General features: G+C 37.5%; 2 protein-coding genes across 5 annotated transcripts in view; both read right to left on the reverse strand.

The window, feature by feature from the left end:
• Window positions 1-166: 166 nt before the first annotated feature.
• pknox1.2 (pbx/knotted 1 homeobox 1.2) lies at window positions 167-9,089 on the reverse strand. 3 transcript variants are annotated; one of them, XM_056765439.1, is made up of 11 exons: window positions 9,066-9,089; window positions 6,942-7,054; window positions 5,029-5,147; window positions 4,681-4,852; window positions 3,821-3,991; window positions 3,622-3,733; window positions 3,442-3,539; window positions 2,496-2,624; window positions 2,017-2,093; window positions 1,767-1,930; window positions 167-1,505 (listed from the first exon to the last, which is right to left on the reverse strand). In XM_056765439.1, the coding sequence occupies exons 2-11, from the start codon at window positions 6,990-6,992 to the stop codon at window positions 1,300-1,302; spliced, it is 1,299 nt and encodes a 432-aa protein (XP_056621417.1). In that variant the 5' UTR covers window positions 6,993-7,054; window positions 9,066-9,089; the 3' UTR covers window positions 167-1,299. The 3 variants fall into 3 exon arrangements, with proteins under 3 accessions (XP_056621417.1, XP_056621418.1, XP_056621416.1); XM_056765440.1 differs by lacking the exon at window positions 9,066-9,089 and adding an exon at window positions 8,380-9,039 and having other exon boundaries at window positions 6,942-7,049; XM_056765438.1 differs by lacking the exon at window positions 9,066-9,089 and adding an exon at window positions 8,380-9,039.
• A 2,731-nt stretch (window positions 9,090-11,820) lies between these two features.
• The window catches only part of itsn1 (intersectin 1 (SH3 domain protein)), a 42,983-nt gene continuing 32,358 nt past the window's right edge, over window positions 11,821-22,445 (reverse strand). For both annotated transcript variants that reach the window (XM_056765434.1, XM_056765435.1), the window contains 11 exons: window positions 19,838-19,959; window positions 19,204-19,310; window positions 18,731-18,914; window positions 16,649-16,747; window positions 16,393-16,560; window positions 16,086-16,298; window positions 15,885-16,006; window positions 15,648-15,730; window positions 15,467-15,550; window positions 14,389-14,562; window positions 11,821-14,189 (listed from right to left, as the gene is read on the reverse strand). In XM_056765434.1, coding sequence (XP_056621412.1) covers window positions 14,041-14,189; window positions 14,389-14,562; window positions 15,467-15,550; window positions 15,648-15,730; window positions 15,885-16,006; window positions 16,086-16,298; window positions 16,393-16,560; window positions 16,649-16,747; window positions 18,731-18,914; window positions 19,204-19,310; window positions 19,838-19,959 — 1,505 coding nt within the window. In that variant the 3' untranslated portion in view covers window positions 11,821-14,040. The remainder of the gene's footprint in view (window positions 14,190-14,388; window positions 14,563-15,466; window positions 15,551-15,647; window positions 15,731-15,884; window positions 16,007-16,085; window positions 16,299-16,392; window positions 16,561-16,648; window positions 16,748-18,730; window positions 18,915-19,203; window positions 19,311-19,837; window positions 19,960-22,445) is intronic.

Below are 22,445 nucleotides of genomic sequence, written 5' to 3' on the forward strand. Positions count from 1 at the left end.
CCATTTCTTAAAATATCTTCTTGTGTGTTTTCAAAGGAGAAAGAATCACATACAGGTTTTGAACCACATGAGGGTGAACACATTTTTGTTTTTGGATGAACTATCACTTTAAGGCAAAACATGCCCAAACTCTGTATTGGTGTTGAAAACGCGATATGCTATAAAATATGTCCACAAAGATTTTAATTCAAACTGCTACAAACAGTACAAATGTCATATGGTTTACATTTTGTGTGACAGTTTTGTTTACTATGGAGCATATGGCATTTTCCAAAAAACAAAAACCTTCTTTACAATAATAAAACAACACTCATGCAACCAATCCTAAGATATTGAGAAAATCAGTCCATGGCTAGTTTTCTTACAATGACAAAACTTTTGAATCTCCATGATAACTCAGAAAAATCATTCATGATGACATCAGCAAGTCCCTTTGTATGTAAATACGTCAATGTGCGTAAATACAAAATCTCTGCGACTTTCTTCACTGTTGCTTTCTTCATAATTCAAAAACACATCCTTAACAAAGCGCTTGTTTCTCACACAACAATTACAGGCATCGTCATGAATATGATTACAACCTGGCAACTCTTTCATATTTGAGACACGCTTCCATTCTCTAGTCAGTTCGATAAGATGTTTTGAACACACGCGTGGCATTAGAAATGTAAAAACGTAAGGCTTCCGAGTCTTTCCCTTCAGTGGATAACTTTAAGAAATCTCCTTCGTTGTACTAACTAGTTCCCACACTCTGAAACCCTGGAAAACAGGGTGACGCATTAAAAGTGTCATTTTCATACATAAATACTCCTTACAAAACAAAGCAGAGCAAACGAAACGAAAAATTGGCACCGATCATTTTTGACACTGTGCTACAAAAATAGTTCCTTCTTTCCTTGGTGCCTGGTAATGAAAGCAAACACAGGCATGCAAGAGACAACATCTCATCCTCATAGAATCCAAGAAGATTTTTTCTTTTTAACTTTACAATATCGTACAAAAAGTGCACTCGGCTAACTGCGTCGCAGTCACTGCGGTGAAATCGATGCGCGTGCGTACTGTGCTTGTGCTCTTTGTATTTCTGTGTGCGGCTTTTAGCCTTTGCTCGTACTCCAAACAAGCTGTTTGACAACTTGAGGATGCGTGGCGGAACCTTCAACACGTCTTTCGAGCTGTGTTTAAGTAAATCTCTCTCTTACGTTCACATTAGTGCTTTGATATTCTTTAAAATGTCTCTCTCTTCTTCTTTATCAGCGTGTTCGTGCATGTGTGTTTGTGTGTGTTAATTCTTCAGTCCTACTACAGCGAGTCGCTGGTCTCCAGGCCCAGCCTGGTCATGTCGGAGTGAGACGGATCATCGTCTTCGTCTTCATCGTCATCTTCCTCTTCCTCATCATCGTCCTCGCTGTGTCCTCCCATCATGACCTGCTGCATGGCCAACGTGGCGCCATCGGACGAGAGCGTCTGCAGCCCGTCCTCTCCCACGCCTACTGTTACTGTGGTACCTGAGAATGAAAATCAAATCTTATTTTTTTTAAATGCCTATAAAAATGATCTTTTTCATAATTACACATAATTCATCTATAACCTCACACAGGATTATCACATAATTTGATTTATAATTAGGGTTGGGTAAGGAGATCAGACACCTCCGTCTACCCCAGACAGTCGGTTTCGTGAGGTGTGTCCAGGTGTCCAAACAATTAAAAGAAATCTCACTGACTAAAAAATCCTCAAAGTAGTTTATGGTGCTTTATCAGCCGTACCATCTTCCATGGTAACTTGATGCTGGGAGACAGAGGAAGCGAGGGAGTTGGGCCAGAAACGCTGAAGTGGGCGTGTTTGGGGCGCCTTCTTTTTGCTCTTGGGTGTGTCTGAGGAGCTGGCGTCCAACATGGGCTGCAGGATCCGTCTCCGTGCATTAATAAACCTAAAAAAAATCACAAGTTGTTTGGGTGTACGCTGAACAATCGAAGTACCAGGATGAGTCTTTTCTACATAATTGTGAAAACTCACCAGTTGTTAACTTGCAGCAGGGTCAGGTTGGTCTGCAAGGCGATCTGTTTCTTCTCATCTTCGGTAGGATAAGGATGCTGAAAGGAAATTACATAAGAACTTAAAAATACTCTTTAAAGATGTAACTTTCTCTCAAAAACAGTCTTTTCTTTTCTAAAGGTCCTCGGGTTTAGTTTCTCTGTGTCATTGGAAAAAGACAGAGTGGGTAGACCATCTTAATAGATTCTTCCGAGGTGATCTTTCAGCTTTCCATAGAGGGGCGGTCATAAAAAAGGACATTTTGCTTTTTCCCATGTGAATAACTCCATTTTGTCATGGCTTAGATAAAGAAATATCCTGAATTTATCAAAAGACTTGGTTGGAATAGTTTTGGTGTGTAATATACGTGTGGGATTACTGTTGCGTCGCTCTTGATGCGGTCAGACATAAGGACGGACCTGACGTTAGAGTAGTGACGTGCTGTTGTGAATCTGACTTACACCAATGTGCTGGAAGAGCCAAGATCTCATGACGTTGGTGGCGTGTTTGGGCAGAATGCCTCTCTTGGCCTTAGACGAGCTGTCGTCCTGACTGAAAAAACTCAGATCCTGGTTTAACTGCAGCTGAAGCTAAAGCCAAAGAAATACACTTGTCAACAATGAGTGTGTACATCTGTCAAAGTGCTACATTTTTTGTCCTTTTAAATAAACTGAAAATGTATACACATATAGTGAAATGAAGAATCTGGGCGGGGGATTAAAACACCCTTGTCCTGGTATGAATACAATGGAAGTCTATTAGATGTCCTTTAATATAAAACAAAATAGTAATCATTTAATATAGTGCCATAGTTTAACTTTGCTTAAGCCAGTCAGACTGTAAAACCTGGATTATGATTTTATTTCATTTAATACATGCACTTACATCTAAAAAGGACGGTGGTTGAGAAGTGCAACAACAAATTATTAGTAGACAAATACACCGCACATAAGGCGTGACAGCAAAAATGCAAAAAAAACGAACAAATGAAGATAAATCTCATTTATGCTAATTTATATCATAAACATAATTATTAAACATAAAAAATTATTATTAACAGTTTGTTAATCCAATTTTTGCTGTCGCATCATAGGCCACTCGGTAAGGTTTTGTCAACTACCCAAAAGCAAAAAAATAAACATTTTCAGAATATAGGGGCAAGGGATGTTATCAATTAATCAATTAATGTTAAAAAAACATTTAATTAAAATGACCCTAAACTTTGAAATAGTGAAAGTACATCATGTACCGTTGCAGATGACTCTACAATGTGTACTTGATCATGTCCAGCTCTCCACATCCCTAAGATTTGCCTTTCATTTTAATTAACCTCTTAATCCTAAAAGTGGAGCCATCATCCCATTATAGACCTGAAAGCGAGCGTGTCCACTAAGAGACGTCTCTCACCTGTGAGTTTTGTATGTGTATTGTTCCAGGTGACATAGTCTGCGTGACCAAGTGCCCCTGTGGTGTAACAACCGTCACAGGCTGATATACCGTGCCACCTGGAGAAGAAGGACACACACAGTCAATATCTGTCCAAATGTGTGATACAGGAAAAAATGTCATCATGTAAAAAACACCCACCTGTTACCACCTGTGTGGGGTTAACAGTAGTAACCGTAACGTTGCCCTGCTGTAGAGCAGACGCCGGTACAACGATACCATGAGAACTCATGGCTCCAGAGAAGCTTGGGGGCTGAGAGGAGATTTGGTATAAACAAACGACAGTTATTTACTCGATAAAGACACTGTGTGAAGATAAAGGAGAGTTCTATGCGTGTACCTGTGTCTGTGTTGGGGAGTAAGGGCTTCCGGGATCTCCGCTGAGCAGAGTCTCGCTGTTCATCTTGGTTTTAAGACAGGCGATGTAGCGGCTGCAGAAATCTTTACACAGGTCGTTCACCTTCTCCAGCTCCAGCAGGTGAATCCGTAACACCTGGATGGCCTTCACCATCTGACGCCGTACAGAGGGGACAAAGTAACAATGCTCAGAAACTGAACAAATTGATCCATTTGTATGAATTATTATGTAAGAATCTAAATGATATAATAATATAGATACATTTTGGGGTCTAAAGATATATTTTGGTATAAAAACTATTAAAAATCAACAAAAAATATACGATACAAAAGCTATTTAATCTATGGTTTAGCTTCCAACATGTGACCTGCATTTTTTTATGACTTTACAACTATAAGAGGTTATCTATTTTTGCGTGCGTTTAATTTATTATTAAAATGAATTCATTTATTCATTCATTTATTATTTATTTATTGCCATTATTATTTAACTGAATTATGATTTGTTATAATTTTACCTACAGAAGGTTCAATTAAACGTTAAGTTTCATCAAAGCTTTTGAAAAAATTTGAAAATGTATTCTTTCATTTAATAATATTTTAATAAAATATTTTGTAGTAATACTGTTTTAAGATAAGTGTAAAACTGTACTGCAATTATTTAGGTACTAAAATACTAAAAGTATTTTTTAAATACTTGTGAGGCATAACAGTAATAATTCTAATGACAAACCCTAAGCTGATGTACAGTCATAAGTGTCTCTTAAGTGTTTGAGGGACTGATAACGTCAAGTCTACGTTATAATATTTGTAACTGTCCTTACGAAATACAACGGTTCTTACCAGATTGTCCAAATCGGGATCCTCGCTGAAGAAAGCCTTGCCTTCTTTCTCCTGGTTTCGTACGAAGTTCTCGATGTCCACGTCGAAACTGGCCGAGGTCACGCAGTCTGAGCTCTGAGTGGACTGCTCGCATTTTTCAAAAAGCAGCGCCAACAGAGGAAACAGTGGGTGTCTGCAGGCAACCAACACACGATACCTTCACACATCGGCTATTTAAAACACAGATGCTTTCATACATGTTCATTATTGCTTTAAAAAACATTGCGAGCCGTGTCAAAACACGTGAGTGAGAGACAAAGAAAGAAAAGGAGAAATACAGAATATTTGCACAGGAAGACCGGGTGTTACCTATATATGGCTGTCTTGTAGACCTCCATAGGAGTTTGTGGCTCAGACAGAGCCGAACTGCTCTCCTCCTGTCCCTCCTCTTCCTCCAGCTTCTCTTCTGCCTGCTCTCCTGCTTGCATCTGCAATCAAAGGAGTGAAGAAGCTGAGGTCAGTTTGTCTGAGCTGGGTGAGGTATGTGAAAGTTGTCTCGGGGCTTTAACGCCCGCGTGCGGGCCGCACTCAGACACAGCTGTCTTTTCACAGCGGAGACCTCAGGGTGAAGGAGACCCCGGACATGAGGTTTCAAGACCACTTTCACAAAGCTTCTCTTTCAAACCTCAGACGACTTCATCTGTCATATTTAAAAATGCTTCACAGATTTAATAAGTGGATGATTTTTCACATTAGTTTTAGGAAATGGGGGATATTACAATAAATCAAAATAATAAGCCCTATTACCCACACAACTGTTGGGATCCTGCGATGTTTTTTTCTTTTTACTTGATAGCTAGACAGGCTCACATGATTGAATGCATGTGACGACTGCAACAATAGCGTTGATTGAAATGGGGGAAATGATAAAAATATTTTACGACTGCTGGAAAATCTCGAGTTAGTCTTGAGTCTCTCGCTATCTCTCCATCCAATACCGCAGAGGTCAGAGTTCCAGGAATTCATAAGATATCCAACAGAGGATTTCAGACTTATGACACGGATTTGTACAACAAGATTATCGATTTCACTGTGATGTTTATCACTTGATTTGCAGTTAAAGGGACAGATGACCTAACAATGAAAATTGACTCATCATTTACTCACCCTGATGTCGCATCACATTTCTTTTATTAGATGAATGTGGATCTTTATTTTTTATCCGTCACATCTGTGTTAAACTATCCAAGCCCCAAAACAGCATACACATTCATCATTAAAGTAATTCGAATGTATTCTAAAGCTATAGGTGTGTTAAAGAAAACTATTCATTTTCAAGCTTATTAAAAGTAATGAATTATAATATGACTACAGAATGAATACATGTATACTGCAATACAATCGTATAAATCATATACATCTGAGAGGTCATGAGGATGATTTATATTTTTATATGGGGTTTTATATAGCTATGTAAATATTAATGTCTATAATTAATGCACACTTAAGTCACTTGCACTATTGTATAGTCTATTTGCTATCTGTTCATAACCACCTGTACATTAATGTTCACAGTATATAGCCTTCTTTATATATTGTTCATAGTACATACCGACTGTCATATTTTCATAGAACATTCCTTCTGTAAAGTTTTTTTTTCATAGTACATGCCCACTGTATAGTATTTTCCTAATATTGTATTCTGTATTTATTAACACAGTATATCCTGCACTTGCTAATTGCACTTCTGGTTAGACCTAAACTACATTTCCTTACACTGTACTTGTATATGTGTAATGACAATAAAGTTGAATCTAAAAACTAAAATAAGAAATATAGCGCTTTTCACAATGTTTCATTGTTGCAAAGCAGCTTTACAGGAAGAAATAAAAATATAAACAAAAGTTAGTATTAGTATAACATTGTCTCAATATTATCACCATGGTCACATATCTGTATGAAACGATAGGTATTCCAGGCCTAATGTTAGAAAAAAATATTGATGTTACCTATGGCAAGGTCCATCTGGTGCAATTATTTTATAATAGGTCATTTGACTCATCTCATACCTCTAAGCAATAGTTAAATTTAGAGGATAAAGAGAAGAGGCATATGGCACGTTTCCAAGTCACGTTTGACACTTTAAATACCGTACCGTGGACTTTCTACCGAGGTATTATCAAACAGTGAGATTTTAATATTGTTACATCCCTAGAAAACACATAATGCAACAGTGCTACACAGGGAGTATAAAGAGGCATGGGCACTATGACAACACAAACCTGTTCAGCCTCCTGGTAATCCTCCATGGACACTGATGGAGATGTCATCATAGTTACTGTTGCCGTGGACAACGTTTGGGCATTCTATAAAGCTGAACTTCAGCACCTCTAAACTGACACGGACAGAACAAAAGTGGCATTCAAGAAATGCGAAACAACATGAAAACGTCAAATCAGACAATGAACATCTTTGAACTGAATACACGACTGCATAAATGGTCCAATAAGAAAGCCAAAGTTACACTTTTATTTGACTTTTACAGTAATATGAACATTTATAGGAGCCATTTTCACATTATCAAAATTGACAGATAATCATAAACACTTGGCATTTACACAAAAGAGATTTTCCATGCGTCAAAATTAACATTAAATTTGATTATTATTAAACAGGACTATGTACACACTTTCTCCTTAAAAATGTAAATAGTCTTATTAGGATGCTTGTAGTAAAATATGTAATATACAAATGATCCAACAACATCTTCCTAACATCAATGCTATCCATCCTGTTTTAGTTATTGAATTTATTACATTTTCCAAATGCACAAACTTGAATCATTCTTTATTGTTTATAAAGATGCACAAAGTGATTTCGTATTTTCGTATGACATCGGATTGGTTCGGGTCGAACTCGTGTGTAAAATCGCATAAACAACTCTCCTCTTATCTCTGCAGTCAGTTTGCATTATAAATAGTAACATCGCTTAATAATACCGTAAAGTCTGCATTGCAACACGTTTAAACGAGTGCATCACTGTGAATTGCGAAACAATTTGTTACAAGTTAAGAGCCAAAATCGATTCGCTTGGCAATGTTCCGCTTTTTTGAAGCCAGTTTTGTTGCTTTTTTTCGAATACGGTCACAAATGTATCAGACGGTATAACGTTACTCTATTACTGTAGGCGCCATGTTTGTACTGAGCCTGTAACATAAACCAGCACTGCCCAAATATGTTCGTATCAATACATTGTTTTCATTCGTAGCGTTATATACATTATGCAATGCATTAATATTACAATAACACTGCAAACATTACAGCTTAACGGAAAACATCTGCCGCTACCCCGAAGCTAAGACGGTCTCGCCGACTTACAAAAATATCGACCCTGTCCCTTTAAATATAATAAAAAGCCTGCCCATAATCGCCCATCAATCAATCTAAGGGACATCAGGCTATCCCTCCCCACCAGCGCGCGCGGCCGCCATTCGCGCTCCTACAAAAGATCATTAAAAACAGAGCTGGGCCTCTGCCGTGCGTCGAGCCAGAAAATCTGCCCCGAAACCGCCGTCCAAACATCCCGTTTCAGCCTAAAAGCGTCCAGACCGCGCGCCTCCCGCCGAACGTCGATCTCTCGCGCCGAGTGCGGTTAAGCGCGTGGCCCGGATCGCCTGATTGATAGCGAGTCGGAAAAGAAGATTTTGAGTGACAGCTTACCTCAGTGCCAATCTTCGTCACAATGACAAGCGGCTGCAGCAATCGGGACCCGCAGTTCTTCCATGTCGTCACAGCGTAACGGCACGCAGGCAACTTTCAGCATGAATATTCATGAGGTGGGAGGAGACATTGCGGTATAGGGGAAAAAGTGCTCGCCCCCTGGAGACTTTTTACGGGGGCAGTAAAACACGTTTACAGATGTACGATTCTATTACGTTATATAAATCAAGTGATATAAGTGATAATAGCGTTAAAGTGCAAGCGACTTTATTTTTCGTCTTTTGGTTAATGCACAAATAAGTTTTTTTATATATTAGATTGTTTCCGAATTTTTCTATAAACGCTACGTTTGTTTCCCGTTTGAGATCCAGGTTGGTCTCTAAAAAAAGAGATATTATTTAAGGATCTTTTAAACTCAAAACTAATCACCAAACTATTGATACATGTTGGTTAATATATGAAGAGTTTGGTTACAAAATGAGAGAACTCGATGAGAGAAGTTTTTAAAAATGTTCATGTTTTGCATTATTTGATCATGTTTTCATTGTGTTAGTAGCAGTATTTATTTAGTTATTATGGCTTAAATCAAAATAAACCAACTGCAGATTGATATTAATTGGAATGCGCAATAAAAAACATGTTTTTAATTTATTTTAAATAGAGTTCGTTTATAGATATACACCCACCAGAGAAGTTAAATTTGGGGAAATTGGTTAAGTCTCCGCCCACATAGAGTCTGTGAAGTTTGGCCAGCTCCTCATTGAACGCTTTTTCATACTCGGGTCCAGCATCTACAAGACCACCAGATGATCTGTAGGCAACATCGACAGGGTTTGGGCATATTTAAAAATATCTTCATATATCTGACAAAATGCAATGTTTTAATATCATTAAGTATCGATTTTCTTAGGCCTACTTGCTCTTAGCAGAATATTCCCAGATCTTGTAGGGAAAGAGTCTTTGTATTGGATCTAGTCGTGCTACAGGCGAGTAAGAGCAAGAGAGGATTTTATCAATTTCAATGAATTATATAAATATTTTGTATAGTTACAAAAATCAATGTGCGTGTGTGTATAAACAATTTTTATCAATATCAAAGGACTAAAAAGCATAAAAAATGGTAACACAAAAAGTCTGACATACCAACGGGCGACTCTTCAACTGTATCTGTCCGCAACTTTTCTTCTAAAACCTCAGTGTGCAGTATTGCCGGATCCTTCATATTATTGGAGCCTGGCCCATTATGCAGCTCTCCATCTTCAACCCCAACTCTCTTTTCAGCTTAATTTCCAAAAGGTGATGTGATGTAGTCAATGACGTAAGATTCGTCTGCCGCCTCAGATGAAGAGACTTCTGAAGCCGCCGGTGTTGGAATGACAGTAAACTGTGCTGTCCAAGACGTCCTCTAAAACTTCAATTTGCTTTTGAACAGCATGAGTTGCCATGACTTTTGTGTTAGCTGAATTATAGGTCTGCACTGTTTCTAGCATCTAATTCTGTTAAAGATGTAGTCACATAAAATTCCTGTTTAAATTTAGAAGAAACTGTGTCATAAGATGAAATGACATCTGTCTCTTGAGGAAGATCATGAGCAGCCACAGATTCACAACCTCCAGCCTTTGCTTCTCGATCTGAAACGTCCCGAGCAGGTTCATTTTCCACAAGAGTAGAAGCTTGCTGGAAAGTTACTGAAGGAAGTATGAACTTTCGAAGTGGAAAAATGTTTTATTCGTGGGATCAATCCCAGCATTATATTGGTTTGGTGTAGCAGGTTCAGTTGAAGATGCAGCTTGAGTTTTTGTTTTCTCTCTTTGTTCTCTGTGGTTATTTGCTGAAGTATTTGGCCGATATCAGCATTGTTTTGGGTTTTGCCTTCTATAGGGTAAAGATAACACAACACAACACACAAAACTGCAATATTTCTCAAACGTCTAGTTTTTCTAGGTGTCTAAATATTTCGTATGTATAGGCGTTTTTCTCCTAAGAAGCTGAAAACATATTGTAAATTAGAAATATTAAATACAAAACTTGCTAAGTGTGGATAATGTGTGCAACTCGTGCAGAATTCAAGTGGATGTGCAATGTAAACAGTCATGAACTTACTTATGTTTGTATATCTCACACGCTTCCTGACATTATTAGCTTTTGTACGGAGTTGCACCCCTGGAAGCATTTTCTTCTGATTCCAAGAACCCCACAAAGTGAAGAAACTGATTTCAAGACACATTTTGCAATACACATTTATACAGTGTTCAATTAAAGTGTTTTATTTCTATTATTTATATATTATTTTAACATTATAACGAACAGAGATTTGACAGATATGCTGTGATTTGGGCAAAACTGTTTAGCACGTTGAACATATGGACATGGTCTAAACCACAAGGGGTCGCTGTGACATTTTTTATATTAAATAAGTGCGCGCACCACTATTGAGAGATGAGTTGTGTACATACATTTAAAATCCTCTGGAAAGACTCTCCTGCTCGATCGAACTTCTCCTTTTATTATAAAATTCTAGATTTCATAACGAGAAACTCTCTTATAATCTCACTAAACGCATTTCAGCACTTAACGCAGCATGAGTTTAAATGTTTACCGATTTTCGACTCCGTTTGTTTACTTACTCGCATTGAATGACGTCAGGTCGCTCGCCGACGTTATCCTGAATGTCAACGTGGATTAAAGTAGCTTTTATTAAACAGCAAAAGAGTGTGCACAGGGGAACATAACAGGATTACAGAACAACGATGAAAAATATCACGAAAATATTCAAACCGTTCATATTTCGTGAAGCACGGAGGTGTTGCGTAATCGACCTCCTTGTTCTGACACGCCCACTTGTTACATGCGGTAAAGGAGCGCACAGACGTGCGCGTTCGCGTGATCTTTCACAATTTAAAGTTTAGCTTGTTGTATAGAAAATCTCTTAAATAGAGTAACACGATTACATTGATGGTATAGGCCTAGTCCTATATAAAATATCGCATTCCATAATTGTATTTTTATATAGGCTATTTGATGTATATTTATATAAATACACATGTATTATATATTTAATATACATGGTAATATATCAATAATTAACTTATTTTAATTGCTGAAGTGTGATATACTGATCAAAATAATAATACATTATTTTATTTACAATTATTAAAAATACGAGTCTATTTTTATATTAATAGGCCTAGTATTATTATTTAAATATATAAATTAAATAGTTGTTTTACAAATATAACATTATTAATTAATAATATGATTAAATAAAATAATAGTTTTTTTAATCTTATATTTAAATTATTTTAAAATTAAATACATCAGTCATTTTTAATAAGCATGAACTGTGGTATATTATTATTCATAGTCAAGCTTTAATGAGGAATAGTCCCAGCAAAAACAATGCAATTCTCCTTCAACAGCAAATAATATTTACACCATACATACCTTGGTCCAATTGAGTTTTATTTGCAACAGTAAGACAACACACTGCTTCTACTTTGATGACAATAAGCTGTCATCAACATATATACTTCTCAAGTTGTAATATATTATACTCCATTCAAAGATTTAAACATAGACACATATATTACTGTTGAATTGATGGGAGTCTGCGCATTAAAAAATAATGAAGGTGGGGCAAATCTCCTGGTTTTAAATATACAGTGTGCATGATAAGAGATGGGGGGGGGGGGTTTGGGGGCGGATGGGAGGAAAAAAGAGGTAACAGAAGTTAACAGACACGTGACCATGACCTCTTGTATTGTCCGAAATATTCTTCAGGAGGTTTGGAAAAGTGACCCAGCAAACAGCATTCAAAGCACTCAGAAAAACACCCAAATATACACACACACACACAGAAAAAAACAAGTAGTGAAGTAACTTGCTGGATCCACCAAAGCTGGAATCACCCCGGTATCTCACTAGCACAGCAGTGGAATATTAATGTGTGTATTGGATTCCTGAATAAAAAAAACACACAAATTCAACCATACAGACCCCCGGCTAATGTCAAAATCCAAACAGCATCTTTCTCAGGCTCAGTAGTGCGATAATTGGGGTGCAAACAAACAAATACACTTTTGATCATAATATGTAAAACAAAGGAGTCTTCAGCGTATTTGGAGAAAGTAATGGCTGAATATGGGTTTAGCATCCCCTTTCCACTTCATTTAAGATTGTTGAAAAGATGTTAAAACAGCTTTGCAAACATGTAACTCTTGCTGTTGTATGTTACAAACAAGCAAATCAAATAAGCAAACAACAGCCAAACTATTAACTGAGATTTCTCATGTTTACAAACATGATGACAGTGTTTATCACTAATGCATAACAACAGCAAAGAATAAAAAAGAAACATCAATGAAAAGCAAACCGTGAACTCATTAGTAACGCAATATGAAACTTAAATAAAGCACTACAGTTTACATAGGTATTTAACAAAATAAAACAAATTGGGCGAATTGAAGAATTTCTTAAGAAAATGATAGATTTGATGAATTATTGCTAAAATTCAACTGATGTAGGTTCATTCTCAGGCATCTTATGGTCATTTTTAGGAGTGTTATATAGGAGAAAAAACCTGTACTGGTCCCTCAAGAGAAAACCCTTTTTTATAATTCTAATAGCCTTAGATGCGCTCCATTCTCAACAGAATAAAAATAAAGTTACATAAAAAAAGAAACATTAAATAGTGAAAAACAAACGCAATCCTTTTCCTCCTGTATATTCATCTCGCATATATTAAAATAACATTGCAGTTTGTAGCCGGATCTAACCGTATCCCTTCTAAGACTGGCACAATTCTAAAAACTTTATATGCAACTTAATAAAACGTGTCAAATGTCGCCGATATGTTTCAGTAAAAACAGATGAAAAAAAGGAAATGAATTGATCATGAAATTAGAATTTCGTGGTTTTAGTTTTTAGTGTTGATGACTGCTAGTAAGACTTATGGATGAATCTCACAAAAAACAATACAAGTATCATAATAAAACATGACTTATTAAATTCAAATGTATGCTTGTTTTCTGCCCTAACTGTAATATATCTAGACAGTTTAGATGGTAATAAATTCTCACTACTGTAATACAACACATTATATTTACAGTATCACTGTGAACCAAACTGTTATTTTAAGCAAGTACTTAAAATACCACTATTACTTTCTTTACAATCTTTATATAATTTGTCTCACATTTAATTTTTTTACTTTTTGTAGAAAAACTTTTGTGAGATTCACCCATAATAAGACTGTCACTGGAATGGCACTTGGAATCAATAGAATGATTCTGCCCACTTAAAAAAAGTGGCAAATCGAACTCCTATTTCCGACTCGGTTATGACCACGTTCGACTCCATTAAGACTTACAGCATCCTGAGACAGACATCTTTCACATCATTATAGACTGAAATATTTCCTCCACCGCACATCCTTCATTTACACTCACACACTAGACCTGTACCAAAGACGATAAAAATCTGATCCGGATCACAGACTGTTGCAGACTTCCGCAGACGTTCACGTGAAAAACACACATACACGCTTTGGGGTTCACGATGCTGGGCGGAATGGGATTGTCACGTTAGGCTGGTGGACTTTCACCACAGAGGAGCAGCGATTACGGGATTTGGAGGTCAGAAGGTCAAGTAGTACGATGAGGGTCAGGGTTCGTCGAAGAGCTGAAGGTCCAGTCGGACCACGATCTCGCCCGTGGGGACTTCGTGTAAAAGCAGACGCTTGGTGATGGGGCCTTTGGAGCCTTGGTCCTTTTTGATGTCGGCCAGCCGAATCTCCGTTCTGCCCAAGAAATCTATCAGGAGAAAGAACTGAGTTGGGATTTTATCTTGTAAACTTAAATAGAAAGTAAAACGAATGCAACTTTTCTGCAGGGGTTATGTAAACGTATGCACCATACTGTATGTAAACGTTCGTACGTAAGAGTATGTAGTTATAGTTACGTGAAAGTACACATGCCGTTTGAAAGTATGCACTGGTAGTAGTATACTAACCGTCCGGGGAGAACTGATCCCTTTCAAACACAGTGACACACAGCACGTCCTGCTCCAGGTCTTTGATGAAGAACTGGCAGTTCGAGTTCCATTTGGGGTTCAGAGTGTCCTGCAGCGTCTTCGTGACGTGGCATTGAGAGCCCATGGTCACCTCACAGTACGGGTTACTCTTACCTGCACACACAAACACACATACACGTCGAAATACAGCAGTGGAGACCATTTTCATTCAATCAGCATATAAAGATGTTTTGTCGTCATTTCAGTCCAGTGTCGTTTTCAACAAATCTAACATCAGGAGTGACAAAGACATCCAACAGCAATGTGAAAGACCGACAGCATGACAAGACACATGAAAACTGTGATAAAACAGATTATCACATAAAAAAACATCCCAAAATAGTTGTATAATATTACTGTTGTATTGCTCAAGTGAATATAAACTTTTTTGAGGTCTCAAAAAAAGGGAATTTTCTGTTTTGTAGTTTGACCGGTTTCTCCCGTTTTCATTTTTGTCAAATTTTGCACACTTTGTAAAAGCAAATAGAAAATATTTTATTTGAAATTTGGGAGAAATATTGTTAGTTGTTCACAGAATGATAATTTTATTAAACACACACCTATAAATGGTAAATTCAGAAAAACTGAAAATAATTTTGACAGACAATAGTTTTCTCACAGCCCAGTAAAATGATGCTAATTGTCTTAACATAATGTTTGTTCTGGTCCTCAAATTTGATAAGACTAGAAACTTCCAACAATCCTGAAACGTACACTACTTACAGTATTTATATACTGCTATTTAGGTTTAATTAATTAATTTAAGTTTTTATTTTCAGTTAATAAATTAAGTGACTTTTTTTGGCTTATTACCAAGGCAACATTTCTAATTTTCTATTTTTTTCAAATAATATTCAAGCAGATATTTTATTTTATTTCAATTAACAGAAATGTTTCAATAGATTTAGTAAACTATATAAGCGTGTCATGTTTTGCCTTACTGGAGTAAATCCTGCCTTTTTTAACATCCCTGCAGTTTTATTTACCAGTGATATTCTACAATGTTATTTCCACATACCATTTGAGCGACAGGGCTTTAACTCAATGCCTTCAACAATGTTCACCATCAGCCGTCCAATCCCTGTGGCCCTCTGTGACCTCACTGCAAACATCATATTAACAGAGACACAGTGTTAAGCGAATGCGCATTCATACCTTTATTAACACAGTGAGGTGTGTGGAAGATTTGTGAGACAGACCCAGGTAGGCTTTCTCTCTTTTCTTCTTCTCCGTTTCGATGAAGAGCTCAGAGGCAGCTTTGATCTTCTGTACCCATGCGGTCCTGCAGAAAAAAGTGTGATGAAAAATCACCTTGTGTACACTTTTGACATATTTTGTAAATTTGTCTCATTTCATAGTTTCTTCTTTTTAATTAAAAACTTTGGACTGTAGTGTATATTGAGATTTATGGTGTGGATGTGTGTACAGTATAATACCGTTCATTTATGCTCTCTGCACGTATAGTGTAGACACGGTCGATGTGAGATATGTGGAATATGGGTTCATCTCCCGAAGGATCGGTAGGGAGCTTCACCAACACCTCGTTCAGAAAGATGGGCTGCATACATCAACATTACACATCAATGACAGATGGTCAAAAGAGCTCAAATGAAGGTCGATTCGTAAGGACGCCTCACCGTTTTGTACATGCGATACTGCAGGTGGGACTTGGAACTGAAGACCTTGTCGTTTCCGGACGAGCCCAGAGGTTTGATAATCTGTGTGAGGAGCAGGAAGTCGTTAAACAGGAAGCCGTAAAGCTCCTTGTTGCTCTTGGCTTTGTACAGTTTGCCGCTGTGCAGGAACTTTCGAGGTCCCAGGCAGTTGGTAACAGAGTTGAACACAAGTTGCTGTGCAGATAGAGAAAAACAGAATTTGTTGTAAAACTGTTTAAAAGTGAGTCCTTCAGACCGTGTGTACGTGCTAAGCTTGTTGTCGTCGTACCTCCGACAGTCCCTCACACTGCACATGCGCCTGGATCCACTCCAGCCGGTCCGAGTTTTCTTTCTCGCGCACGCCTTCGTTGACCTGCGAGCACAGCTCCTCTGCCTTCTCCAGCGCTAGACGCAGGTGACTGTGGTCCGGATGGCTCTCTGGAGTATTCTCTATAATCTGCGTGAGGGCAGGGAGGCGATGTTTGATCAAGGTTATGCGTATGATCTAATGATCAGAGTGTAATCAATGAAGAACATGTACGTACGTTTTTGATGATGAGAGGGTAGCGGGTGACTCTCTGCATGGGCTTGAGGAGGAAACTGGACAGGGGCATTCCCTTACAGCGAGGGTCCATCGCCAACCTCTGTGGAATATACAATTAATTTATGTCTGTTGTGTGTCTATTAAAAGAAACGACTCAAAAATATTTTTATATAAACACGTTTAGTGATGACATGACCACAGTTCTTCTGGGATGCTCGCGGACAACTTGAATATATTTTTTTAGGAGAAAAAATGATCTGTGATTTCAGTTCCACTATACTCCAACATACAGCGGGGAAAGTAAGTATTTGACACATCAGCATTTTTATCAGTAAGGGGATTTCTAAGTGGGCTATTGACACAAAATTTCCACCAGATGTAGCCACAAGCCAAATATTGAATTCATACAAAGAAATCAGAACATTTAAGTATACAAGTTCAGTCATAATAAATAAAGTGAAATGACACAGGGAATAAGTATTGATCACGCTTTATTTAATACTTTGTACCTTTGTTGGTGATTACAGCTTCTAGACGCCTTTTGTATGGAGAGACCAGTCGTCTGCATTGCTCAGGAGTGATTTTGGCCCATTCTTCCACACAAATGGTCTTTAAATCTTGAAGGTTTCTTGGTCCTCTTTTATGAACTTTGATCTTCAGTTCTCTCCATAGATTTTCTATGGGATTTAGGTCAGGTGATTGACTGGGCCATTCAAGCAGCTTGATTTTCTTTCTTTGAAACCACTTCTTTGTGTCCTTGGCCTTGTGTTTGGGATCATTGTCTTGCTGAAATGTCCACCCTCTGTTCATTTACCAGCTTTCTGGTAGATGGCAGCAGATTTTTATCCAGAATGTCCCGGTACATTTCTCCATTCATCCTGCCTTCAATAATATGAAGTCTGCCAGTACCCCTTGCTGAAAAGCAGCCCCAAACCATGATGCTTCCACCCCCAAACTAAACTATTGGTATGTTCTTGGGGGGTTGGCAGCGCCATTTCTTCTCCAAACATGGTGTGAAGAACGACTGCCAAAAAGTTCAATTTTGCTTTCATCTGACCATACTATAGTCTCCCAATAATCCACAGGCTTTTCCAAATGCTCTTTTGCTAACTTTAACCGAGCCTCAACATGCTTTTTGCTCAGCAATGGAGTCTTGCGTGGTGAGCGTGGATGGATGCAATGGCGGTTCAGTGCATTGTTTATAGTTTTCTTTGAAACAACAGTACCTGCTGATGCAAGGTCTTCCTGAAGTTCTGCTCGAGTGGTTCTTGGCTCTTGGAAAACTCTCCTGATTATTCTTTGGACTCCTCGGACAGGGATTTTACGTGGAGCACCTGATCGTGGCCGGTTTATGGTGGACTGATGCTCTTTCCATTTCCGGATAATGGCCCCCACAGTGCTCACAGGAACATTCAGCATTCTGGAAATGCGCCTATAACCATTCCCATCAAAATGCTTTTCAACGATAAGATAACGAAGATCTACAGAGAGTTCTTTGCTTTTACCCATAATGAAGTCTTTCCTGTGTGCCTCCTAGGTAATGAGAAGCCTTTATAGGCCATCAATAAGAACTAAAGCAGCTGATATCAATTAGTACTGATAGGGGGCAGGGTTTCTCTCTCAATACTGACAGATTTCAGGTGATCTCCTGGCTTTCTATACCATTTTGCACCTTGTTACCTTCATGTGTTCAATACTTATTCCCTGTGTCATTTCATTTGATTTATTATGACTGAACTTGTATACTTAAATGTTCTGATTTCTTTGTATGAATTCAATATTTGGCTTGATGGCTCATCTGATTGAAATTTTGTGTCAATAGCCCACTTAGAAATCCCCTTACTAATAAAAATGCTGACGTGTCAAATACTTATTTTCCCCGGTTTATGTAACTTTTTCTTTTTGGTTATCTTGCAAATGTTCCTAAGCATCTTTCTTCAGAAGACATTGCAATTGTGTCTCTATCTCAAACGCTCAGATACTACATAATTGATCATGGTCATGGCATTTTCACGTCGGTTTGCATTGAAAAGGATGAGCAAGTAAAGTATAGTACAACATTTCATCACAGACAAAGTCTCACCTTGACAAACTCTTTGAATTCGGGCACCTCGTCGGTTTTCTGCTGGATGAGGGTGGCGCCGTTGAGCTGGCAGCTGCAGAAGCGGATGTACGGCTGCATGTGTGGAAGCTGAGCTGTCAGGATGTCACCAATCATCTTCACCGGCATGCGCTCGCCTGACATCTTCTTCCTCACACGCAATGCCCTGGAGACAGCAGAGCGATATTACAGGAAATGTAATGACAGGGTGTAACATCCCATTAAATTCTGTAGTCATCTCTGTGATCGAGCTGTGAAGTGTGAATGTTAATGACCTGATACGCTTCATTACTTTAAAAAATACTCTGACGTAATGCATTCTCATTAATGGCTATGGAGTCATTTCCATTACGGGATAAAGGAGGATTAGAGGCAGGGGTTAGTTCACTGCATTGTGAATAATGATGATCTTTTTCGGAGGACAGGGTTACATTATTGACCATAAGGTGGCGTACTTGAGCAGTTTAATGTTGCACATGATAAGTTCTTTCCAGTTGACGAAGATCATGGCCACCTCCTTCTCCGTCAACACTTCAGACTCCAGCAAAGGCTTCTGAAAGGTCTGAAAAAAACACTCACTTAAATACTTAGTCGTTGTCCAAAATTACACATTCAATGTCAAAAAGTCCTTTATTACCGAATTTGCAATTTAATTAATTTAATTAATTGAATTATTAGCACAAATGATCAAATAATCTGCTTGAATAAAATATTGTACATTTCTTATTGTATTATATGCATATTGTCCATGACCGTGTAAACAAAAAAAACTTTACAGTTTGATGAAAGCCCTTTTAAAGAGCAGTGTTTTTTTGTTTTATGACATTATTTTGATGACAATTAATCTTATCGGCATTCCCGTTGTCGTCCTTGACTGTGTTTATGTCATTAAAATAATAGTCATCCTACACTCATAAACTGTAGATATAATACATTAAATGTTGTACATAATTAAATCTTCAGTGACATCACCTCACCAGTTTCTACTCATTTGTCTGGCATGACTTTACTAAACATTCTCTAGACTCCCATCAATAATGATCGCCAAGTTAAATGAATTTTTAACTACAATCTATTGTTTCTTTTTACCTCAGTGACCAGTTGCAGGTCATTGACATAGTTCTCCTCTGTAACAATAAGTTCATGTATGTAGCCCTGCCTCTTCCTTTCCGTCGGGGTCAGCATGTCGAGGAGGTGCAGGTCCGCACACCCTGCGGAATGGATAGACAATCCAAATTCACACGCTTACGGTAATAATTGAATGACTACATTAGTGTGTTAATGCAGGTGTAAATGAAGTAGATGAAAACAAGCACAAATGACATTTGCAAGATAAATAGGATCAATGAATATTTAATTTCCCTGTGCATTTTAAGTACGCAATTGAAAAGATAAATAAAATAAAACCTGACAGAGTAATCGGGAGTTTATCGCACAAATAGGTTTCACAACATATAGTTATTGACAATGATAATGAGATTAATAACCATGATTATCGATTTTGTGTTAATACTACACATTATACTATTGTCAAATTATCGCGAAATAACGCCAACGTAGTCGATGTTGGTTTTGCTCGGGTTTAACATTTGGCCTTTAGACTGCGATTCATTCTCCAAAAAATAAGAAAAAAATTCAAGATGAATTTGAGAGCATTCACATTTTTAAAATCAAATACTGTATATTCGTATAGATATTGCAATAATATCATAACCGTCAGTGCCCATAATAATCATATTGTAAAAAATCTGATCTAGTTGTGCATAAAATTGTTGATACGTTTTGAACCACAATGTGATACAAGAGCGATAGAGTAAGACAAACTAGCACGAATATAGTTGCTTCGAACGTTATTATAAAAATAAATATCAAAAACAGTGCCACAACTGCCCAATCAGAAGCAAGTAATCTAGACATCCGTGTAATAAAGCAAATTATTTCCTTTCTTTATTAGTGCTCATTTCTCATCATGAAAACGCATGCACATTGTTCCAGAAATTTCTTTACACTTGCTGTACATTCAAAAACGCTGAGCAGTTTGATCAACACGTGACTGAAAATAACCCAACAAGTCTGCAGTTGCCAAGGAGTTCTTTAATGGTTACACATCATTTTTTTCTTATAAAGATGGTATGACACTTTCTTTAAAGCTAGGAATTATTATATATAGCCGAGTTTGTAACTGTACATTCAATTAATGTTTGCTAAAATGTTTTGATAACCACATACAATGGTAAATATTTTGGACATGGTTGCCAGAGAATCAAAACAGATACATTATACAGTACTGCAGATGTCGGATGGTAATGAAGAATATGTGCTTCTGTAGTCTGTGGATGGTTGTTCCGTTAAAACAAAAATAAACCCGTCCAAAAGACTGATCAGAAATATGATTGACAGTCAGTCCCGCTTATAAAGCAGCAATACTTTCATGCGGTGGAACCAATAAAGAACCACATAGATATGAAATGAACAAATCATAATAGAAATGAAACAATACTGTTTGGAGGCAGATAAAACAGATAAAATCAGAGCTCACGTGTTAACTTGTCAGTAAAATATTGTAGGTGCATAAATTAAATCCACGCCTTTTCTAAACAAACCATTGGATGATCTAATGGCCGTAAGGCTATTTTCATGGCTTTCATACTCTGAAACAAAGTTTCAAGTTAATAAAATGTCCAGTCTTTCTTGTTGCACTTGTAAACGTCTATTTATTTATAAGCATTTGTGATTAGGATGATATTAAGCTTCTATTCAGTACATTACTCTTCTCCTTAATGCTGCTCAGTTCATTAGTTTCGGTCGAAGCGTGACAAAACCCAACATAAAGATTCAATTTCATGGAATTTGGACTTCCTTAATGACCTCTACTCTTTCCAGTAAAGGTGGGCATACATACTAGCGGCAGGCTATTTTTTTACATTATTATGCAGAACAACTTTTTGATCAATATAAAAATAGTGAGTTGTTATATAAGGAACAACTTGAAATATAGTGTTCTTCAAATAAACGTCAACATTTCAGAAATAACTGCGAATTCAATCAACAGGACAGGAAACGAGATCAAAGAATACAAAAGCATTCATTCACCTACATGGGAAATACAATTACAGAAATGAACGTTTAATGCTCAAAAAACCCCAGTCGTCTCGTTGACCCTTTACACTCCTGTGTGTACGCACATCTGTCTATGTACCATTATCCTCAAGTGGCAGTTGCGCAGTTTTTTTTTGGTTTCAACACCAATTCTCAACCCAGTCACACAGACATTATGAAGCAAACGTTGAAAACTAAAAATAACAAAAACACAAAACAAGAGACTACCAAACTATTCATTCACTGTTTTGGTATGAACATGTAACAAACAATGACACAGAGGCATGTGATTGGACAGGATGAACGGAAGTGTCCATCCCGTCCGTCAAATTGACTGACAGCACCTTTATGTTCTGGAAGGGAGGGGTAGGGGTGTTCTGGATGACACGCGATAGTATTCTACATTAGGTCCACAAACATGGATTTGATTTCTTTAAAGGAGTAGTTTACCCAAAAATGAAAAAACACGACCGAATTTTCATTTGTGGATGAACCGTCAGTTTTAAAGAAATACATTTTAGACATAATCTGGCATTCAAAATGAAAAACTATGACATACAACAGACATTTTGATATTGGAATTGGTCGGATATGCACT

The sequence above is a fragment of the Triplophysa dalaica genome, chromosome 2 (assembly GCF_015846415.1).
Source record: "Triplophysa dalaica isolate WHDGS20190420 chromosome 2, ASM1584641v1, whole genome shotgun sequence".
In the NCBI taxonomy this organism is placed as follows: domain Eukaryota; kingdom Metazoa; phylum Chordata; class Actinopteri; order Cypriniformes; family Nemacheilidae; genus Triplophysa; species Triplophysa dalaica.